This window comes from Hemibagrus wyckioides, linkage group LG08 (genome assembly GCF_019097595.1).
Source record: "Hemibagrus wyckioides isolate EC202008001 linkage group LG08, SWU_Hwy_1.0, whole genome shotgun sequence".
NCBI classification, from domain to species: Eukaryota; Metazoa; Chordata; class Actinopteri; order Siluriformes; family Bagridae; genus Hemibagrus; species Hemibagrus wyckioides.
Window position 1 is genome coordinate 14,289,955 of NC_080717.1, and position 17,381 is coordinate 14,307,335.

The 17,381-nt window shown below is 36.8% G+C and overlaps 1 protein-coding gene across 7 annotated transcripts in view; it reads left to right on the top strand.

The window, feature by feature from the left end:
- Positions 1–7,529: 7,529 nt before the first annotated feature.
- Positions 7,530–17,381, top strand: part of ablim3 (actin binding LIM protein family, member 3) — a 56,545-nt gene continuing 46,693 nt past the window's right edge. For 3 of the 7 annotated variants that reach the window (XM_058397343.1, XM_058397345.1, XM_058397347.1), the window contains exons 1-2: positions 7,530–8,019; positions 15,737–15,877. In XM_058397343.1, the coding sequence (XP_058253326.1) occupies positions 8,013–8,019; positions 15,737–15,877 (148 nt within the window). In that variant the 5' untranslated portion in view covers positions 7,530–8,012. The remainder of the gene's footprint in view (positions 8,020–15,736; positions 15,878–17,381) is intronic. The other 4 variants (XM_058397349.1, XM_058397350.1, XM_058397344.1 and 1 more) reach the window with 3 other exon arrangements.

Below are 17,381 nucleotides of genomic sequence, written 5' to 3' on the forward strand. Positions count from 1 at the left end.
ATTCACTCTCTCTCTCTCTCTCTCTCTCTCTCTCTCTCTCTCTCTCACTCACTCACACTCACACACACACACACACACACACACACACAGCTGGCATAATATGAATTATGCAACTAATTATAGAACTACAATTTAGATATCTCATGACAACCGACAGTGTATGGAGAATGCTACATTGTCCAAACACTTTGCTATTAAATTTTTTTTGCTGTGTTAGTGTGGCTGAGACATTTACACAGTGTTGTATATACACATTCCCCTCAGTATTGGAAAAGCAACACCAATTCTTTATTCTTGTTTTTGCAATACTATGAAAATATATTTTGGTTTGAGATATAAAAATAAACATGAGACAATAGATCAGAATTTCAACTTCCATTTCAACAATGTAAAACATGGCATCTTTTATTTTAACCAATCCATTTTAAGTGACCAAAAATATTGGAACAGGTGATTGACAGGAATTTTTTGTTACCCAATTGTTCCATGCTAGATTGATTGATTGTTTAAATAATTAATAGCTCTGAATATCTATGTTTGGTTAGAGCCCTTGGTTTTAGATGTGTGCATTTGTGGTTAAAAATTTGAAAACAACATGAAGACCACAAAGTTGCCTATGGCATAAAAAAGCAATTCTAAAGCTGTGAAAAGGGGCCATCTAACAGGACAGCCAAAGAAAACAACAACAGCGGATAACAGAGCAGTGTGAAAGCAGTGAAGAACAACCCAAACCAATAGACAGTGACAACACCAACAACCTCCACAGGGCAGACTTTTATTAGACTTTTATTAAACTAGCCTGGTTGAACGTCTGGTAAACAACCCAAATGAGCATCCATTTCACCTCCTGAAAAAAAAGGCAGAAGGGAGAACACACCCCCTAATATTTACATATACAGAACAGTGCAAAGGTCTTAAACATCCTTATTTTTAATATAAATGTACCTATAATTTTTATTTTATTTTATTACTTCTGTTATTGAGTCAGTACCAATCATTTAATGCGTTTAAACATTTTGAAAAAAAAAATGTCTGCATGCAAGAACATATAATATAATACACCACATTTCAGACAAAACAGAAAGTGTGACAACAAGGCCAGCTTTGAGAAGGGAGTTCACGGGGTATCATTCCACTGCTTGTGTTCTAATGCCCGGAAGACTAGTTTCCTGTTGTTTAGAGTTCTGTCATATTTCACCAGAATGGCCAATCATGTGCCCTGCAAAAACAATTAGCCCACAGTGTCTTTCCAATAAAAACAGAAATTGTACATGCTACCTACATCACATAGTATGTGTATAGTTAGGCATATTAATTAATATATTAAATCATCCATTTATGATTATTACTGTGATATGAATAAGTATGAAAACTGAAACCTATGAAAAAAAATGCCAAATACATTGTTTAAAGGTTTTGCTGATGAATTAGAATTAAGTATTAAAATTCTTAAATCTGGCCATATTATGTGATATTTTGGAATATGAATTCTTTCAGCAGTAAACAGAGGTCAGACCGGGCAGTTGTGCAGCCTCATTCACAGCAAGCTGATGCACTGTGTGTTCTTTCTATCATAGCCAACATTAACTTTTTCAGTAATATGTGTAACAGTAGCTCTTCTGTGGGCTCTGACCAGATGGGCTATCCTTTGCTCCCCTGTCACTGGTTCACTAGTTGTCCTACTTTGGACTGCTTTTGGTGGGAACTAACCACTGCATACTAGTTACATGGCCTGACCTAGTCATCTAGCCATTATAATAATAAAACTATTTTTCAAGCTTCCAACCGATCAACTTTAAAAACTGATGCTCATACAAATCATTGTGATGTGATTCACTTCACCTGTCAGTGGTTTTATTGTTATGACTGATCAAGCTATTTGCTTTGACCCTTAAAGAAAGTGAATTCATGAGCACAGCTGAGAGGAAAAATATCTGTGGGTTGTGGGCTCGACACAGTGCTGGTGTTATCAGCATAACTAGGGGTTAAATATGACTTCTGCTTAGTCTGTCTTAGACAGTAGCCTTTTGGCCCTGTCAAATATGAGCGTGTAGATGGAATATGCATAGTCAGGCAGTGAACGAGGCAGTGTGAGAGGGAGGCAGTGGCTCTCATATCCCTCCATTGTCCTGTTTCCTCTCTTCCTGACATACTTTGTTTTCTTCGAGACCATGGATACTGGAACAGAGTCACTGAGACTTCATACACTATACATATATATTACACACACACACAGACACACACACACACACACACACACACAGAAAGAGAGAGAAAGGTACTGTAGCAGAATAGAAGCTGTTTCCTGTTTCAGACGTCTGTCAGTCTCCATAGACGGACAATGAGGTGCTGATGATCTTAAATGAAGGTGCATATCTGTGCTTGTATTAAAATAGTTATAAAGAGAACTACAGAGGGATATTAAAGTAATACTACACCACGCAAAAAAAAAAAAAAACACTATAAAGTTTACATCGAAAAGTGATAAAACACTGCCCTCTGGAGTATACTGGAAGGGGTTGCTTTGTGTTCATTGCATCTAATATACAGGGGTTGGACAATGAAACTGAAATGCCTGGTTTTAGACCACAATAATTCATTAGTATGGTGTAGGGCCTCCTTGTGCGGCCAATACAGCATCAATTCGTCTTGGGAATGACCGATACAAGTCCTGCACAGTGGCCAGAGGGATTTTGAGCCATTCTTCTTGCAGAATAGTGGCCAGATCATTACGTGATGCTGGTGGAGGAAAACGTTTCCTGACTCGCTCCTCCAAAACACCCCAAAGTGGCTCAATAATATATAGATCTGGTGACTGTGCAGGCCATGGGAGATGTTCAACTTCACTTTCATGTTCATCAAACCACTCTGTCACCAGTCTTGCTGTGTGTATTGGTGCATTATCATCCTGATACACGGCACCGCCTTCAGGATACAATGTTTGAACCATTGGGTGCACATGGTCCTCCAGAATGGTTCGGTAGTCCTTGGCAGTGACGCGCCCATCTAGCACAAGTATTGGGCCTAGGGAATGCCATGATATTGCAGCCCAAACCATCACTGATCCACCCCCATGCTTCACTCTGGGCATGCAACAGTCTGGGTGGTACGCTTCTTTGGGGCTTCTCCACACCGTAACTCACCCGGATGTGGGAAAGACAGTGAAGGTGGACTCATCAGAGAACAATACATGTATCACATTGTCCACAGCCCAAGATTTTCGCTGCTGGCACCATTGAAACCGACGTTTGGCATTGGCACGAGTGACCAAAGGTTTGGCTATAGCAGCCCGGCCATGTACACTGACCCTGTGGAGCTCCCGATGGACAGTTTTGGTGGAAACAGGATAGTTGAGGTGCACATTTAATTCTGCAGTGAGTTGGGCAGCTGTGGTTTTATGTTTTTTGGATACAGTCCGGGTTAGCACCTGGACATCCATTTCAGACAGCTTCCTCTTGCGTCCACAGTTACTCCTGTTGGATGTGGTTTGTCCTTCTTGGTGGTATGCTGACATTACCCTGGATACCGTGGCTCTTGATACATCACAAAGACTTGCTGTCTTAGTCACACATGCGCCAGCGAGACGTGCGCCAACAATTTGTCCTCTTTTGAACTCTGATATGTCACCCATAATGTTGTGTGCATTGCAATATTTTAAGCAAAACTGTGCTATTACCTTCACACTCTGCTCTTACTGGTGGAATGTGCAATCAATGAAGATTGGCCACCAGGCTGGTCAAATTTAGCCATGAAACCTCCAACACTAAATTGGCCAGTGTTTCAGTTTCATTGTCCAACCCCTGAATTTGACTCATATAACTGGATAATTAATAGACTTTCCCCATTTATATCTGGACAAAAAGGAAAATTTTTAACTAATAAGGATAGTATTTGTAACAATGCACGTGGCGAAGCGGCTAGTGTTGTTGCTTTACAGCTACAATAAGGTTTGTTGTACAATTTTGACCTGAAGATTATCAAACATTGTGTATGTCGAGTGATATTAGCAACGATGAATGTAATATCTTTGCATGGTGGGATTAATTTATTGCACCACTGTGCAGATTATTTGATTGTTTAATAAATCAGAAGTAATCACAAAGATGACCAGACTGCGAGTCAATACAGAGCCACGCTGGTATTCTAAGGAGAGTCGGTAGTAGCTATTTTGCACGTTATCTGTTCGGTTCAAGATGAATAATAATAATAATAATAATAATAATAATAACAATAATAATAATAACAGCAACAACAACAATAACAACAACAACAACAATAATAATAATAATAATAATAATAATAATAATAATAATAATAATAATAATAATAATTAAAAGTATATAAATAACAATAATCTAATAAATTGATTCAGATCTGTAATATAAACTTGCTTGCAGAAAATTCTACATTGCGCCAGAAGTGCATCGTGGCTTAATCACATGCGGAGAAGGCACAGGAACAGAAGGTTAATTTTCTCCTAGGAAGTTCATATTTACCGGTTGGAAAATCATTATTACGATGCTAGGTGTGTTCCTTGGTTGGAGCAAGTTGGATATGTGTACCCCATCTTCCCCTGTATTCAAAAGAATACAGCATGGCTTTTAACTCTACTTCTAGAAAATGGAAAGCCAAGAATGCACATCATATGTGTTTTACTTTTTTTTTTTTTTTTTTTAAATCAATTCATAAAGTCACTATCGTTACATAATACACCAATCAGGCATAACATGATGACCACCTGCCTAATATTGTGTTGGTCCCCCTTCTATTGCCAAAACAGCCCTGACCCATCGAGGCATGGACTCCACTAGATCCCTGAAGGTGTGCTGTGGTGTTTGGCACCAAGATGTTAGCAGCAGATAATTTAAGTCCTGTAAGTTGCGAGGTGGGACACTTACAGAACTTAAAGAATAACACTTTTGATAGATACTGACCACTGCAGAGTGGGAACACCCCACAAGAGCTGCAGTTTTGGAGATGCACTGATCCAGTCATCTAGCCATCACAATTTGGCCCTTGTCAAACTCACTCAAATCCTTACACTTGCCCATTTTTCCTGCTTCTAACACATCAACCTTGAGGACAATATGTTCACTTGCTGCCTAATATATCCCACCCACTAACAGGTGCCATGATGAGGAGATAATAAGTTTTATTCACTTCACCTGTCAGTCCTCATAATGTTATGCCTGATGGTTTTCTGTAAAGAAGATTTCTGTAAAGTCTATAATCAAAATGCTTGTGCAAGGTCAGAGATCAAAACATTTCTCCCCATGGATGCTTAAATGTTAAAATGTTAACCAGTTTTCTTGTATGTGAATAACTGCATAATGCACACACATAATTTATGTACAGGGTAAAGTTCAGTAGAGTCAGCATTTTTGGGTGGACTTGTCCTTCTCCTTCATAGTAAAACAAGAAGTCAATTGTAATGAATAGAATCACTAGGGTAGATTATAAACAGGATGACTCTGCTTGTCTTTCAGAAACATTTCACTTATCCTGGTTGGCTTTCCATCTAATCATTTTACACAATGCTGTTCGTAGGTTTAAGCATTCAACACAATAATTTCATAACAACTGATGAGACATCTTAGCCTGCTGGGTCTTACTAGACCCCTCTGCAAATGCATCCTAGAAATTTTGTCAGTTAATATGGATTGGCAAGTCTCTTCCAGCACCACCACCACCACCACCACCACCAGATAGATAGATAGATAGATAGATAGATAGATAGATAGATAGATAGATAGATAGATAGATAGATAGATAGATAGATAGATAGATAGATAGATAGATAGATAGATAGATAGATAGATAGATAGTATCTGACCTAAAAACACTAAAGCATACTGCAACAGTTTCTTCACCTTAGGCAAATTACTGAATACCCTGCTGCTTCCCATTACTCAACTGGGAGAGTCAAACAGTATGACTCAATGCCGATGCACACTGCATTTTATGGACACTTTTACGGAATATTAATCATATTGCTGCTACACTACAAACTTCAAAATAGTTTACAGTTTACAGCCCAAGTTATGCAATTTTTTAGCATCCTGTATATTTATTGTCCTGCACTTGTCTCACACTGTTGTGTAATTGCACTTTATGTAGTGTGTTATATGTTGCACCATGGCCATGAAAAAAACAACATTTTGTTCCAGCTATGTAGAAGAATGCAATGACAGTTGATGCCCTAGATGAAATATCCAGTGGGGAAATTAGGATGCAATAACATTACATATGTTGAAATGCTTTACTGCAAAATACAATAAAATCAATTAAGAATACAGTACAATAATTGAGTAAAAAACTACAGTAATACATATGTAAAATACCAATAAAAATAGACAAATGGCCCAAAAAACATAAATCTTGAATATAAAATTTGATCCTGGTTGTCATTGATGCAAAGTCATCAATGATTTTATCATATGATACTCATCATACATCAGGAGTAGGGAAGCATTTTATCTTGCACAATATTTTTTGGTATGATGCTCATACAAATCATACTAATTATAAGGAGATAATAAAATGTATTCAATTCTCTTGTCAGTGTATTAATGTTATGGCTGATCAGTGCAGATATGGCCCTCAACCATATTTGTTCAGGTCACAAAGATTTCACACACCAGTGATGCATGCAAGAATGGCAAAATATTATCAAGTTATTCAATTTCAAGTAGTTCAAGTGTTAGGTTGGTTTTAAACCAGGAGTCTCCAGTCATATTTGGGAAGGGCCGGTATGGTTGCAAGTTTTCATTCCAACCAAGCAGAAGCCACACCTGAGTCCAATGAAAGCCAAGATCAAGTGATTAAACAGGTGGAATAAGGTGTGGCTCCTACTTGATTGGAATGACAGCCTGCACCCACAATGGCATGTTGTGGGTAAGATTGGGCAACCCTGCTTCATTTTTTCTTGCAAGGAGGTACACGGGTACTAGGAATGTTGCTCAAGTACATTTTCCTGTGTGTGTGTGTGTGTGTATACTACATATATCTTATACATACAAGCAATGCAAAAAAAAAATTGTTGCCTCTGAATACTGCTGAACTCAGCATGCAAGTTTAAGTCAATTGATCAGAATCAGATTATTTTATTTAAAACTGCAAACATAACTGCTAAATGAAAAGTTAGCACTTTCACTAATTTAAAAATACATAAAAATTAAAAATAATGTTTGAAGATAATTGATATGTTAAATTTAGTGTAAGTTTTGGGTGTATTTTAAAATATTTGTATTTCCATTTTAAGGACGTTTATAGTCGTTTATAGGCTATTACATAATTTGAACTTGTTGGTTTGCATGGTCACTGGAGCAATTTGGCATGACGTCACTGATTAGCTCCAGAATGCCGCTTTTTACCTTCAATAACTCAAAATTCTGCATCAAAATGTATTCATGTGTTTCTCCGGGCAGCGCAGGAGGGGGCGCTGTGTATCTAAACGATGCCTGGGAGTGGTGAGAAAAAACCCTGCCCTCCTTTTTACGTTGGTGTGCGGCGCTTTTCCTGCACCACAGAAATTCAGTCCATTCTGCAGGCGCTGCTGAGGAAACACACTGCGCGTTCCCACTCCACAGCGCCAATGTGCCGTGTGACGTCACTCCGCCCGAGATGAGGGCGAGCACTCCCAGCAGCATCTCCCACTAATGTACGCTGTCTGAGGACTCCACCACAGCGCGTGCACAGCGCGAATAGAAGCAGCAATAACGTGGAATGCGACCAGGCGACATTGCGGCTTAATTGGAGCCCGTTTGTTGTCTTCAATTCAAACTAAACGCTGTCACTGGGAGAAGTGGCAAGCTGAAATCGCTTCGGTCAGCGCGGGGACAACCCCGGTCTTTCCATTTCTCAAGGATTGGATGTCAGTTTACGGAGACAATGCTGAGGTTATTTTAACTCTTAATCGGGGCTGATCTTCTATCGGGTGCTTTTGTCGAACTTGAACTACAATATTGCTGAAACACTGCCTCGGATTATTGGATGTTCATTTTCTCAGCACAATGAGCGGTGAGTAGACACTTTGCCTTCATTCTGCAGGGTGATCTTTTAGACTGCAGATTGATTAACTTTCTCTAAACGAATACCAATAAATAATCTATAAACTGAAGAATTGTAGTGGGAAACAAAAAAGAAGTCATTAGTAGCTGTCCATCACTCTATATGACTTTCTTCGTCGTTTTCTTCTCTATTATTATTATTATTATTATTATTATTATTATTATTTTGAGCTAAGAAGTCTTTCAGGTTTTGCCCTACATGTGCCCTGGTTGGGGGCTACCTTAATAAAAAAAAGTTTCGGTAAAAGTAATTTATTGTCATTTTATGAATCATCCTGTTAACTCTAGAGGCTAGAGTTTGTAAAAAAAAAAAAAAAATCCCAGTAGTACTGCAGTTCTGAAATACTCAGACTAGCCCTTCTGGCACCAAAAACCACGCCATGGTTAAAGTCACAGAGATCACTTTTTCCCCCAATCCTGATGTTTGATGTGAACTCAGACTCTGGGCCTGTATCTGTATCTGCATGATGTTACCCTTTTTTATTTCTGTTGAATGATACTATTCTTGTCTCTGTTTGTCTTTTCCTCATGCCTTGACTAAGGCTTGGTTTGCTTTGACATCACATGTCTGGCATTTCTATAATGAGATGCTTAATTCCATTCTCAGCTGATTAGGGCATGGCCTAGCATATCACACTCTAGGGAACTTGGTTGCTGTTTATGCAGCAGATCCTGAGCAAACCTGCCAAATTTAATCTGGTTAAGGCATTTTCCCTCTTTGATGAAGTTTAGATTGTCCACAGACTGTGACTAAATGAAAATGAAATGTGCCAGTCCGTTGGGTTGTGGCAAAAAGCATGAAGAGGGAATAATCTAACAATCGAAAAGCTCTGCTTGGTCCAGTGAAAGATTAGATTGATCTATTTTATTGCTACATACAGCATAACAGGAGATCATAGTGTTGCACTAAAGAAATAAAATTAGCTCCTAAAATAAAGTACTACAACTAGTACTTAGAACCACTTGTGCAAGACCAGATTTTGGTCTGTGCAGCCTACCCCTTATATTTTATATTATTTATGTCATAGACAAATTTTTATGTTAATTACAAATCTTTGCTCTCTGCTCCACCTGTCTTTTTTGCTTGATAACTCAAAGGTTCAAATTCACTCACAGCTCAATAAAGCTTTTTATCAAAAATAAACAAACAAATAAATAAATAACAATAATAGTAATAATAATAATAATTATTATTATAATTATGCAGTACTTATATCATACACAGAGATTTAGACAGAGTTGGCAAATATTAGAAATAATGACCAAACCAAGCAACAGTAATTGTAGACAATGTCTTCATTTTACATATAACACTAACTTGAAGCTTTTATGTTAAAAAAATGTCATAAAACATTTCTTTTTCCCACAGATATGATCAAAACAAGACACTAGAATTTCCCTTCAACTACTTTTTATGATAAAACATAACATATAATGTAAAATGCAATTGACAGGATACTACATTTGTAATCTGTGCAAGCCCAATTGCTAATAATGGTGATAATATATAATGGAATCACATAGTCTATGAATACAATAACTGTCTAAATTTTCCAGTATGTGTAATTTTATTATTATTATTATTATTATTATTATTATTATTATTATTATTATTATTATTATTATTATTATCTGGGTTTTAATAAAGTAATTTATGAGTTTCCATCATTCATATGCACCTCCATTTGCAGGCAAACATTACCTAAGTATGTGAGTGACATGAACTTGTCACTCAGCAACCTCAACCAACACACATACACAACATTTTGTTTAACTACATTGGGTGTCACCTGAATGCAACAGAAATGCAGCGTAGTTACCTGGAAGTTTCATATGTCACTGCCAGTTTTTGCACCATCACAAAACCAGCTGAGCAAAGAATTCTTTTTCTTTCTTACATCCATTCATTCTTGCTTCTTCTTCTTCTTCTTCTTCTTCTTCTTCTTCTTCTTCAGTGTTATGTCTACATAATAATCAAATCCACTTAATTGAGAGCCCCATTATCTGAGAAGGTCATTGTTATTGTCAAATGTTTTTGCAAGTACTCCTTAAAGTAAATAGAAATTGGTAGTGTTCATTCACATTCTAGTGTGGAATAATGTGGGGGTTTCATATTTTAAATGAAATCTCTTCTGACTCTTTATAGTGTCATGCACAAAACACATCTGTCACATGCTGTCCCCTATTGGTTAAGCACAGTTGATACAGCTCTTACTAAGAAGACACTTATTGATGAACAAATGAATAATACAGTAACTGAATATGTGATAATGGCTACTTGTGGCTGCAGGAAGTACTGTGTGATGTTATAAGCATTATGATTAATTAATTCCTCTCCTCTCCTCTCCTCTCCTCTCCTCTCCTCTCCTCTCCCCGGAGAATATCAATGGGCATAATGAAGGAATGTACCCTTTCTTACTATCCTTGTGAAGACCTTCCATTGACACAATTAATGCCAAACCTAAACCATACCATAATATAACCATAACCTTAACCTTATTAACCTAAAGTATACTTTTCTGCTATTTTTTGCTTTCTTTACATAAAAGCAGTTTTTTTGCAAATAGGCAAAAAAAAATCATCACAAGGTCAAAATTGTGAGATTACTCCTGTCCTTCTGGCCTCCCCAAGATATTAATACACACATATACGCACACACACACACACACACACACACACACACACACAGACACAAACTTGGGGCAATATATAGTAGCCAGTCAACTTTCCAGCATGATAAGTGGAAGGAAATTGGTGTAGAAGAAATCCACAAGAAACCCACTTAGAGTTTTAATAATGTATTTTCTCTATATTGTACATATTGTATGTCTTTGTATGCTGTAGGATTACAATTTCCTTCACTAGAACTAAAATATTCTGATGATATTTGACCCTTGGAGCAAAGATTATGAGGGAGGATGCATTAATAAATGTCAGTAAAACTATCACATATTCTGCATATCTATATATAAGACATAGTGCCCTTTCAAGTGCCCTTCTACTCGAAGTTCCATTTCCTCTTAAATCCATATGATTTGGCTAGATGAGTAAAACTAGATGAGTAATATAACATGTGAAAGGGGAAAGAGGCCATCAGTCTTTTTTGTTTATAACCATTCTTTTGTGAAGTGGAATTTTAAATTAATTACAATTGTTATTACAATATTATAGTGTTTTTAAAGTAGCAGATTGTCCATTTAAAATTTTATGACTATGACTTTTTAACGCTTATAGTAAACATTTTCTCATCTGTGTTTTATTTATTTTTATCATAAATGCTGAAATGAAAAAGATGAATCTTTTCTGTTCTCTGTATATGTTGTTCATATGAGGAAACCATGTGTCTGGAAAAAAAAATCTGGTAGCTACAGGGTTATTATGCAGCATACAACCTTTCATTGTATAGGTACATAGAACTAGTGCACTTATTTAATCCAACATTCATAATGAACAGTCCTTATGCTGCAGGGTCATTATGCATAACAAGCCGTGGTATTTAAAGAAGTATCATGTGGCATTTTTTCCTTTGTGATATGTCACAGATTGTTAAAAGATCTTTCATTCCATATTTTGTTGTTTCTTTCCCAAAGTGTCTGTAGTTAAGAATTGGTTTTCTTTTTTCACAGTAGTAACAAGCAAAACATGAAGGACATATTGAGGGAGGTAGAAATAGATTAATTAATCATTCGTTTCTTGATTGTTTAATTAATTTGTCAAATGCAATATCACAGAAATTGTCTTAATAATGTCTCAAATTGTCTTAATAATGTCACAATTTCACATTTTAATGCAACAGAAGCTATAAGCCTTCATTTTAAGATTTACAGCCCCCTCTGAAAATATTGGAAAGGGAAGGTTAATAGCTTTTGCCTACACTGAAGATCAAAAGAAAATATTACACAATAGATCAGAGCCCTGAGTTCTGACTGTTAAGACTGCATTTGTTGTTAAGAAGGATAAACCTTACTGAATACTAGAAAGCTGACTATGGCTAAAAATCAAGCCATTTAGAAGCTGTGAAAAGCCACTGGGCATAGGCAGTCCAACAAATTGGAATGTACTGAAAAAGAAAGAACCCACAGATTATTTTGAGTAGGATTTTGTAAATCATGTCCATCATTAGCCATCAGACTACAATGTCTAGAAGAGTCTACTTTTATATTATATCACATTATGCAATAGGAAATGGACAGCATATGGGTAACTGTGAATTAGAGTCTGTTCCATGCCATACTACACTGCCTTTTGGAAAAGTACTAAGACTGGGCACAGGTTGCAAAGTGAATTTGACAGGTTTGATTTGTTTATATACAGTATTTTTAACCATATTCTACTGTATGATAAGTCAGTCCCATTGAACAACTGCCTTAAAAGTCAATAGCAAACCATGAATAAACCTGAAGGCTAGTCCTTGATCTAAGAGCTCATAACTCATTTTCTCTGACCTTGAGTGAGCTGGATTGAGTGATTATTGAGAGAATGGGTGAGTGGGTTTTAATTCTGCCACAGAAATCCTATATATAATGCACTAATACTTATGTTAGTTCATATGGGATCTTCATTGGTATGTAGAGACTGCTGGAGAAAACTAAGAGGCAAACATGTCCTATGTCATATTCATAAAAATCTGAAGACAGTTATATGAACGAGCAGTTAGCTACATGTTTTTCGTAAGCCTTAATATTGAGCACACATGTTTAACTCTGCTCAGTCTTGTTTACAATGCACCCTCTCATCTCTGGCTGTGTGTCTGTTTCACTCTCATATAATCCTCTGTGACTGTAATCTTCTTGGAGTCTTCTCAGCTCAGTGCAGAAATAGCTACAGTCCTTTAAGCTCAGTGGTTATCACCTTACACCTTGGGCTGGTTGTCAGTGGCCCTGTGCTAAATATTGCTAAGTCCTAAACATACTGACCTGAAGTGGTTTCATCATTTCCGGAACACATATTGAGAGCATAAATTATAAAGAAGGGAAAGCGGATCTTAAATTCTCAAACATTTGCTGTCAGTCTAAATTTCTCATACAAAATTAGCATTTTATTCTATGTAGAAGCTTTTTTGTAATGGATAACATGAACTCATTGTCTCTTTTCAATAAGACATTTCCTATTCAAACATTATGCCATTTATTTTGCCTTGTTGAGATCACATGCCTTTTGTTAGTCAATAAAATTGTTTAGCTTAGAGAATTATTTGATTATTTGATTTATTTATTTGATAATTGTTGTTGATTTTCACTGCATAGTTACCAGACTTGATACAGTAGTGTACTGAGGTACTTGTCCATGTTAATACTGATTTAATTCTTAACATATTGATTATCTCAACAAACAAACAAGATATGTTATAAAACCTCCCAAACTAGTAGAGCCTGAATGGTACAGCAATACATTAATGTGTCCACTCTGTGGAATACCAGGGATTACACACCCTCATTGCCAGAAGCACTTAGCTCTGGCATAATCACACACTACAAACACACACACAAATAATGTACAATTAACAATATTAATGTACATTTAACAATATTAAGAGAATAAATTCAAAATATTTTGAAATAAAGAAATATTACTTTACAAATAAAGAACTGTTGAAGAACTGTCTGTTGCAACTGCACCAGATCATTAATACTAGTTGAATTTTAAATAATATTTTTTACAGCCTTAAAACGTTGTAGTATTTCAGTATATGCACAAGTGTATATAAAGAACTTCAGGTCAGTCAGTTAAGGAAAAAGCAAGTACTTTTGGAAACTATTCATGTATACTATTTGTGGGGAATATCCAGAAGCAAAAAGTCTGTATGAAATTCTTGTGATGGTACAAATACCCCAGATGATGTTACTATGAACTGTTGTCTTAAAGCATATAGAGCTCAACTGCAACATGTCTGTCCATGGAATTATTAATATTGAATTAATTAATTAATTTGGATACAACATGCAATTTATACCTATATCTCTTATTTTGAGACAAATGTGGAGCATTGTGACTTCTTCTCTCCCATTAAATCAGTCCATATTTGTGTGGTATCTGTGAGTAATTGACTAACATTGTCACAGATGGGCCACATACAGAATGCAGAAAACAAAGTGGGCAGGAGTCCAGGCCCAGAGTCTGCCAGAGGAATATTGCTAGTGTGGGCAGGAGTCTCTGTGGGAGCATAACCATATTAATGGGTCATTGTTCAATGGCGTCACTGGAATGTAGTGTTTTTCAAAAGGTCGAAATTTGCCAAATGTTTTGCTGAGCATAACACATGGTTTGTTTCAGTAATGGGCTTTTAGAAGTGTATTGTGGACTAAGTGGTTATTTATTAGAAAACATTAAATGTTATTTACCTGGAGTTGAACAGGCATGTCAAATAGAGTAACTTGCTCTATCAGTTTTACATTTAGTGCTTCTGAATGTAGCACATATACATGATTTGTATTAATAATATACAGCAGTTTATCATCAGCTTAATGAACTTTGAATAAAAGGTGCATGTACTTGTTTTATGCATCTGTTTTTTAAAACTTGTACATGTAATTGAACCATAAACCAAATCAGAATATACTGAAATCACTAAGGTGGCATCTGGAATTCTCATGTTGGCTGCCAAATGGTTCTCATCCTCAGGTTCGACACCGTCTTGGTGGCAGCCAAATGCTTAGCCATCTTCAAATGCACACAGATACATATAGAGCTAACTATGTTATGTAACATGAAAAGATCATAGCAGATGGCAAATTATCACGATTCTTGGTAGTTTTTTTTACATTGAGGAACATGATTGGATTCAGTCTTTGGCTAGATGAGAGAAGAGCCGTTTTTGTCATATGTACTATGACCTAATAAGCAAAAGCAACTTTGCTAAAAGAATACTTAAAAAACATTACAAAGTCATTCTGACTGATCACCTTAATCTTCAGAGCACATGGGCTCACTGAATAGTGTGATCAAAATGGTGTAAATGTGATGATATGGCCTTCTCAATCACCAGATCATAACACAGTTGTATGTAAGAAAATAGCTTTTTGGCAGAATGGTTTCCACCCCTCCAGATGTTCCATAGATATGAAGAATCTATTCCATAGCACACTGTTCTGGCAGTAATTAGTGGAGCAGAACCGTACTAAGAACCGCTGTTTTTTCTTTCCCTCCTCATCTCGTTTCCCTCCTCAACTGCTTTATCCGGGTCAGGGTAACATTAGATTGAGAGCCTTTCACTGTACCATTGGGGACAAGGCTAGAATTCAACCTAGATAGGATACCAATTCATTACAGTAATTTGTCATATTATTGTATGTATTAATACACAAAGTAAATTCTAGGGATAAAGAATGGTAATTATCCAGGCATTATTAGACAGGTTTCCAGACTTAAACCCATTCAGAATAAAGGGTGGAGAAACAATTGGCACAATGGTTTCACAATAATTGATTTACTTGCTGGCAGAAGGTCTGAGTGCCTGTGATGCATTTTAATACAGGAGAAATTAGCACATGTTCTTTTTTCAATTAATATAGCCAGGGAGGATAGAGAGGTTTGCCTCAGGCTCAAAATCTTACACACATTGTACAAGATCCCAAAGACACACACAAGTCTTTTCCTTTAGTACCAATGCTTCTTTAACCTTAATTACTTCAAGGCATTACTTAGTGTGGCATCTCTATTGTTCCCAGCAGTACCTCATCCACTGAGCTGTTATGGCAGTGAGTGCAGCCCTGGACCAATTCGCTGCTTTCGCTGCAGAGAGGTGTGTAAAGGGGAGGTTGTGCGAGTGCAGAGCATCCACTTCCACGTCAAATGTTTCACCTGCCAAGGTAAGGAGTTCATATGCAAGAGTTTTATTAAGCCTTATGTGTGGTCCAATATGTGCGATAGTTGTCCTATTAACATTTACCATATACACCGATCAGGTATAGCATTATGATCAGTACCAGGTGAAGTGAATAACACTGATTATCTCCTCATCATGGCACCTGTTAGTGGGTGGGATATATTAGGCAGCAAGTGAAAATTTTGTCCTCAAAGTTGATGTGTTAGAAGCAGGAAATGGAAAATGGACAAGCGTAAGGATTTGAGCAAGTTTGACGAATTGTGATGGCTAGACAACTGGATCAGAGAATCTCCGAAACTGGGTGGATCATTGATGCACGTGGGGACTGAAGGCTGGCCCGTGTGGCCTGATCCAAAAGACGAGCTACTGTTGCTCAAATTGCTGAAGAAGTTAATGCTGGTAAGATAAGGTGTCAGAAATCACAATGCATTATGGGTCAGGGCTGTTTTGGCAGCAAAAGGGGGACCAACACAATATTAGGCATATTTGACCATGGTAATAATGTCATGCCTGGTCAGTATATTTAGGCTGTACAAGAATACAAGTAAAATGTATATTAAAGAACCCATATCAGGTATAAGAATGAATAAAAAAAACAACAAATTAGCACAAATATTTTTCAGAATCTGCAGAAATAAACCACTTCACAAGCTTGGGGATCCCCTACTGTCAGGTTTTTGCTTACAGAGGATGGAGCTGAAATAACACAGCAACTGAAAAAGTAATTAAATTAAATTCATATTTCAGGTTTTTATATAAATTTTGTAATATAAATGTAAAATAAATGTTTAAAATGTCTTCTGCTTATTAGAGAAACCGAGCCAAACAAACAAATTAACACACACACACTTTTTTTTCAATCTCAAAGGCAGCTTTTATTAGCTGCAGGTATTATAGGCTTTAATGCACTTGAACAGTATTTATTTGGCCACTACTGTTAAATCTCTATAAGATAATACAATATGTTCTACTTAGCTCTTTGCTTTGAGTGGGTAGATGTTTAAATAACCATTTTATCCTTGACTGTGCTCTTGGGACTGCCATAGTGTTTGTTTGTGTCTGTCTCCCAGGCTGTCTGAAACAGGGACCTGTTGAATAATGAGATCATCTGCTCTTGCATCTGCCACACATCAGCATGTTGATGCTCCATTGTCTCAGCCATGGCATTATTTATATTTGTTTTTGTAGTGGCCAGGAATTAAAAAATGTAACTGAATAAGATGGCCTGAAAATCAAGCTCATGCATGACAAAAATATTTTATCCAGTGTAATATTGTTCAGTATACATTTGTTTAAGTATGAAAACAATCCAATTGGGAATTAGTTGTGAGATTACAGCTTCTTTTACTGTAGCTTTGTTTGCTGTTGTTTTGTATGGCTGGCCATATGTTCAAGTGTCGGTCTCCAAACTGCTTTTTCCATGCTGACACTGCATTTGAAAGGTTGCTGGGGTAACTGTGTAAAGGGGCACCCTGGTTGGTGGTTAT